This window comes from Eurypyga helias, unplaced genomic scaffold (assembly GCF_000690775.1).
Source record: "Eurypyga helias isolate BGI_N326 unplaced genomic scaffold, ASM69077v1 scaffold16170, whole genome shotgun sequence".
Classification (NCBI taxonomy): Eukaryota; Metazoa; Chordata; class Aves; order Eurypygiformes; family Eurypygidae; genus Eurypyga; species Eurypyga helias.
Window position 1 is genome coordinate 69577 of NW_010226400.1, and position 5825 is coordinate 75401.

The following is a 5825-nucleotide window of genomic DNA, read 5'->3' on the forward strand; positions in this document are numbered from 1 at the left end:
CGTGTTTGTCAAGCTAAAACACTCCATGATTATTTGATTCCATTGCCCCGCTGGGGATGCTCACCTGCTTTGCTGCTCTCCCTCACGCAGGAGCTCAGCAGCCCCGAGGCCTGGGCCTCGTACCTGCAGGGTCCCTCTGCGCCGCTGCAGTTCCACGGCAATGGCACTCTCCAGGTGACGGGCACCGGCTGTCCCGACAAGTCTGGCTGTGCCTGCGGGAACGCTGTGGTGAGTCTTCCCATTACAATTTAGGGGGGTGCCATTACAGTTTCCGGGGGGAGGGACTGATGCTGCCCTGCTCTCCTTTAGGATGGTCACCGCATCTGCCCGGCCCTGCTCGGGGCATCAGGGAGGCAATGCCCAGCGCCAGCATGCCAGAGCCCTTTGCAGCCCCTGGGCCACTGCTGCAGGATCTGCGGTGAGTGGGGGGCACAGCCCTATTCCTCCTCCTCACCGCACCGGCTGCCCCAGCCCCCTTCCCCTGCTCCACGGGGAAAAGCTGGGTGCGGGATGTGCTGCTGGTTGTGGGCTGAATTTTTGCTGTATGACTGCTCCCATGGGTCTCATCCATGGGTCCCATCCCACGTGCCACTCTCCCAGGGCATCTCTCTAAGGCATCAGCCTGTCTTTTGGGATCCTGTTCCGAGTTGCAGCCCTTTGTCCCTGCCTCTGGTTTATCCTGTCAGGATGTCACAGCTCGTCAAGCTAATAGGGCTCTGCTGAGTTCACGCAGTGGAAAACACTCGGAGGAAATGCACCTTTTTCACTGTAATGTCAGCTTTCCAGCAGCAAGTTTGTTTAATTTCTTTGAAAATGAAAACATGCAGATTGACAGCGTTCCCTCTGCAACGGACGTTTCTCCATTAATCTACCTGGAAGGTTGCTAAGGGGAATTTTTCATGCACAATTGTACCTGAATATTTGGTATATCCTATGAAATTCATTGAAACAGCACCATATGTTTCTCCAATGTGCTCCTAAAGGCAGAGCCCCTTAAAAGCTTTAGGAGAATTTAATATTTCAACAAATGCTTACTTGCATTTTTTCCAAGGAGAATGTTTGACTCAATGACTGCAGTGCAGTGGTCTAGGGAGCGCGGTGTCCCATCCTCTCCACCCCTGAAATTGGGGACATGCAGAGCTTCCCAGAGGGATATGTGGGAGAAAGCTTTCCAGGGAAAGCTTCTCTCTGGAATATGGTGGAGACTAAAAGCCTTTCATCTAACCCAGTTGATAAAAAGATTGGCAAGGGAAGGAGAAGTTTGTTGGGGCGGTGCTGGTCTGGCTGGGCTGTGTCCTGAGCACAGCCAGACCAGCATGGAAGTACCGGAGGGTCTCCAGTGCCTTCCGTGGCAGTCAGAGCCGTGCTGCCATGGAAGCCCTCTGCCCGGGCTCCGTGGCACGGCTCTGTCACTTCTGTCTGGTTTTGGGCTGCAGGAGCCACCATTAACCTGGATTTCACGCCTGATTTTGACCTGCAGAAGTACCGGGACAGGCTGGTCCAAGACATGCTGAGCCAGGTACATCAGCCCGTCAGATCGGGAGGGGCTAACGGGACCACAAGCCATGGGCCATGTCTGCCAGTGACTTGATGCTGGCAGAGCTGTTGGGGGTCATGCGGTCCCAGCGATACTGGGGGTTCAGCCTCACCACCCTGCAGGCCTCACCCCACAGATTTGGCCTCTTGGATGTCCCAGCTTGCCATAGGGGCTGGCACGGCTCCCCCCACAGCCCACCTGCCCTCTCAATGCTCAATGTGGGGCAGGAACAGCTGCTGGCATGCAGACGGGGAAGGATGCAGTGGGGCTTGCTGGAATCTCTGGAAAACACAGGAGGTCAGGTCTAGGTAACCTGGGAGGTCAGCCCATGTGACTGGGATCATGCAAACCTGCAGCAGGGGATCCCCTGGCCCCTGTGAGATGTCTCCCAACGCTGGGCTGCTTTTCATTTCCCGTAGGCAAGCACTGGGTGAGTAACTGGCACTGGTCAGCACTCAGAGGGCATCACTCCGCACTGCTGCCTGTCAGACACAGCATGACATCCCTCCTCCTGGCCGGGAGCTGCCGGGGAGGAGGCATGCTCTGAGCTGCACTGGGAGGATCGATATCAGAGTATTGCTCTATTGATCCTGAGCTGAAAGCCTGCTGCTGGCTCTCCTTACAGCTGCACATGTCTTAATGCAGCGTTTAATGGGTGCGCTACACAAAATTGCTTTCTCGGCGCGCTCGCCTCTGTGGGGGGGTGCAGTGTGCTGGGTCCTGGTCACAGCTTGGAAGGGAGGGGAGATACGAACCTCTCCTTTGGGAAACGCAGCGTCACTGTGGTAACAAGGATGGCAGCTCTGTGATGGGGCTCCCATGAAGATTTATAGGTGGGCCTTGCTGGTGCATCCATCATGGCTGTCTGTAAAGGTGACTAATTTCTGCTACCGCTCTCACGGGCTTCACGTTTCTCCTTGTGTTTCGAAAAGCCCAAGTATGCTGGCGTGCGGATGGCCATATCCAAGGTGCACAAAGCGCAGACCTTCCTGGGGGTCATACCCCGAAGCTCCATTCCTCTCATCCAAATCGTGCTGATCGATGATGGAGCCGGAGCGCAGAGCGGCACCACTGCGGAGCAGCTGGCAGCAGCCATCATGGAGGACGTAGCACAGCACGGTAACACCGCTGTCCTCCTTAGCGTGTCCCCCATGGGTGCACCTAAACCTACTGCTGTCCAGAACTCTTTGTCCCCTGCCAGCAGCCCACATGTCCAGCTGGGTTTTGAATGACTCCAAGGATGGAGACTCCACAACATCCTCAAGCACCCTGTCCTCCTGATTGACCACCTTTGCAGTAGAAGAGTTTTTACTTATATTTAAGTGGAATTTACTGTATTTCAATTTGTGCCCATTGCCTCTTGTCCTGTGACTGGGCACCGCTGGGAATAGCTCAGCACTGCGGCTGGGATTCGCCAGGACAGAGCAGAGGGGAAGGCTCACCTCCCTTGACCTGCTGGCAACCCTCCTCCTCATGCAGCCTGGGATACAGTTGTCCTTCCAGGCCCTGTCTGGCCATGGCCAGCTTGGTGCCCCCCAGCACCCCCAGGTCCCTCTCTGCAGAGCCACTTTCCAGCCGGAATGCCGTGTGTGGGGGCAGCCGTGTAAGCCGGCAGATGCTGATGGGCATGTAGGGACAGACAGAGGAGCCGGTGGTGGTTGTGTGGGCAGCGTGGGCTTGTCCCTGTTGAGTCCACCCACGCCCTGTCCCTGGGAAAGGGGATCAACCAGGCGAGCAGCACCAGACCCAGCTGCAGGCTCCCTTTGCCCTGTGTGTGAATCGGTGTGGGGATGTGTTGCCCTGTCCAGACCTCACCCCTATTTCTTCCTGCCCTTTTCCAGGTGAAGCACTTGGCATTTTGAGTGGTAAAGTGGAGGTGGCCACCGGCAGCACTTTAAGCGGGCAAGTGGGGAGCCACTCACTGAGCAGGATCACAGCTGGGACAGTCCTGGGGCTACTCTTTGGTCTCCTGTTCCTTGGAGGGATCTTCTTCCTCTACAGAAAAGGAAAGTTAAGGTAGGGATGGGGCTTCTGCTGGCAACGTATTGCGAGCTTTCTTCTGCCTGGGGGCAACTGTCACCCCAGGCTGTCCTTCCAGTTATCCTGGTGACACAGGGGCAAGCAGTGCTGCGCAGAGCTCCCTCAGTGGTGGGCATGGCCAGGCAGACTGCTGTACCCAACATTACTGGTTCACAGAATCATAGAGTGGTTTGGGGTGGGAAGGACCTTAAAGATCATCTAGTTCCCCCCCCCTGCCATGGGCAGGGACACCTTCCACTAGACCAGGTTGCTCAAAGCCTCATCCAGCCTGGCCTTGAACACTTCCAGGGATGGGACATCCACAGCTTCTCTGGGCAACCTGTTCCTGTTGGCCTCATTGTTCCTCATGGTTTATTGGAGGTGAAGTTGCTGAAAAGCACTTTTATACTCTTGAACTGGTACTTCAGCATCCTCCGTGGCCTGGCGGAGTTGCTTGTTGGCATGGTGCGGTGTTCTTGGGGGGAGCAGAGCTGCTGTGGCTCGGCTGGAGCTTTGCACAGCCTGGTCATGCTGCCCAGTGACACCTCCTGTTTCTTGTAACCGTTATTTTGCCAGGGGTGGAGGACTGAAACTTCCAGCTGCTAAACAGAAATGCAGCAAAACCATTCAAACCACTCGTCCTACAGCTTTGTAGCCATGAAAGGGAGTTTCACCATCGACAAACAAATGTGGGTTCTGGTGCTTTAGTTGCTGACGCTGTCCTGAGAGTGGGTGCAGGTCCCAGGGGAGGGAAGGTGGGCACATGGCACCTGACCTCACCGCAGCTGGGAGCTGATCAGAAATGCCCCTTCTCCATCACCTTTTCCCCTCATAGCTTGGAGATGGGCTCCGGCAGTGACTAGGGCATCCCAGCAGTGCCCACAGCAGGTGCTCGGGCACCCACATCTGCTCCTTGCTTGTGCACCCACCTTCCTCTGGAGGGTTTTGCAGCGTTCATTGACAGACATCATGCCTGAAGCCGTCCACTGAGCCGCTGTGGCTTATCTCACCCAACTGCAGGCAAGAGGGATGGACCCTACATGGGTCCATAACCAGAGGATGGGAATTGCTTAAATTTACATGTGCCAAGTGCACCGATGTCTGCCAGGGGATCTGCGTAGCTCCCCAGTGCTTGGGCTGGGCATGTCACCGCCTCACAAGTCAGGCTGTTTCTTCCCTCCAGGTTCCCTGCTGGGTTTCCTTGCTGTGCAGCAGCGGCCGTGGCCGGGGTTGCTCACCCTGCCGCTCAGCACGTGCTGACATGACATTTCCTAGCAATAAACCCGTGCCTTCATTTAATTTCTAAATAAAACTCCCAGCCCCATAATTGCTACTTGATGATTTATCTTCCACTGACACTTCTTTGGATGCCGGACAGGGCTTTGAAACCAGCTCTGTCAGCAGCGGGGGGGAAGTTCGTGTAGCTACGGGAGACGGAGCTGAACCTGAGCCCAGGCCACGTCCCCGGCCGACCTGCTCCTCCTGCGTGTGTCCGGGTGGCTGCAGGGCAGAGCCCCTGTGTGCAGTGCTGCTGAGCATCGGGGAGGCATCCAGCACCAGCAGGGATGCTGCAAATTAGGCAGGAGGCTCTGGGAGCCTGCAGAGTCGGCCTCCATGCAGCAGAGCTGCCCTAACCCCCAGCGAACCAGCAAATTTAGCCTTTTTCTACCAAAAAGGGCCTGGCCCAGCCTCCCTGCAGATAGCACAGCTCCTGTGGTCACAACGTTTAAGCATCTGTAGACCCTCAGGACCCACTGATGAGCCCACCCACACCAGGTGCCTGGTGCAGGGAATGATGCCGGGTGACTGGGACCCTTAGGATAGGAGTGATGAAGAAAATAATAAAAGTGGTGATGGTAATTAAGATGATTAAATGATAACATGATAAAAGTAATTAGTGCTTGTTGAGATTGCAGTGGGAACAGGTGTCAGTTCTGTGGCAATTTATTTTGGGCCATGGAGGGAGAGCGATGGCTCCAAAGCAAAGCCTGTGCTGGGGTTGTCTGCCTGTGACAAACTCATGCCTACAGGATGCAGGTCTTACACTTCCAGGCTTAATGGTTTGTGCTGGATATGGCAGCTTTTTCCTGGGGAAGGGTGCAAACATCCAATTGCAAGGACAGCCCGAAACTTTGCCCTGTATTTTCCCATTCACCTCTCTAAGATGCAGATGAAGTGTGGCTGAAGGAACTGCTGGGGCAGGTGGGATGCGGGGGATGATGCCCTGTGCTCTCCACAGGCTGCCTGCCCTGCGCCTCTCCCAGCCTTG

At 55.7% G+C, this 5825-nt stretch overlaps 1 protein-coding gene across 1 annotated transcript in view; it reads left to right on the plus strand.

Moving 5' to 3' along the window:
- AMN (amnion associated transmembrane protein) overlaps positions 1-5825 on the plus strand; it is a 20867-nt gene that overhangs the window by 14661 nt on the left and 381 nt on the right. The window contains 7 exon segments of the mRNA XM_010153059.1: positions 91-228; positions 310-418; positions 1437-1519; positions 2470-2656; positions 3379-3553; positions 5796-5822; positions 5824-5825. The exon segment at positions 5824-5825 is cut by the window's right edge and continues 59 nt beyond it. Of these exon segments, the coding sequence (XP_010151361.1) occupies positions 91-228; positions 310-418; positions 1437-1519; positions 2470-2656; positions 3379-3553; positions 5796-5822; positions 5824-5825 (721 nt within the window).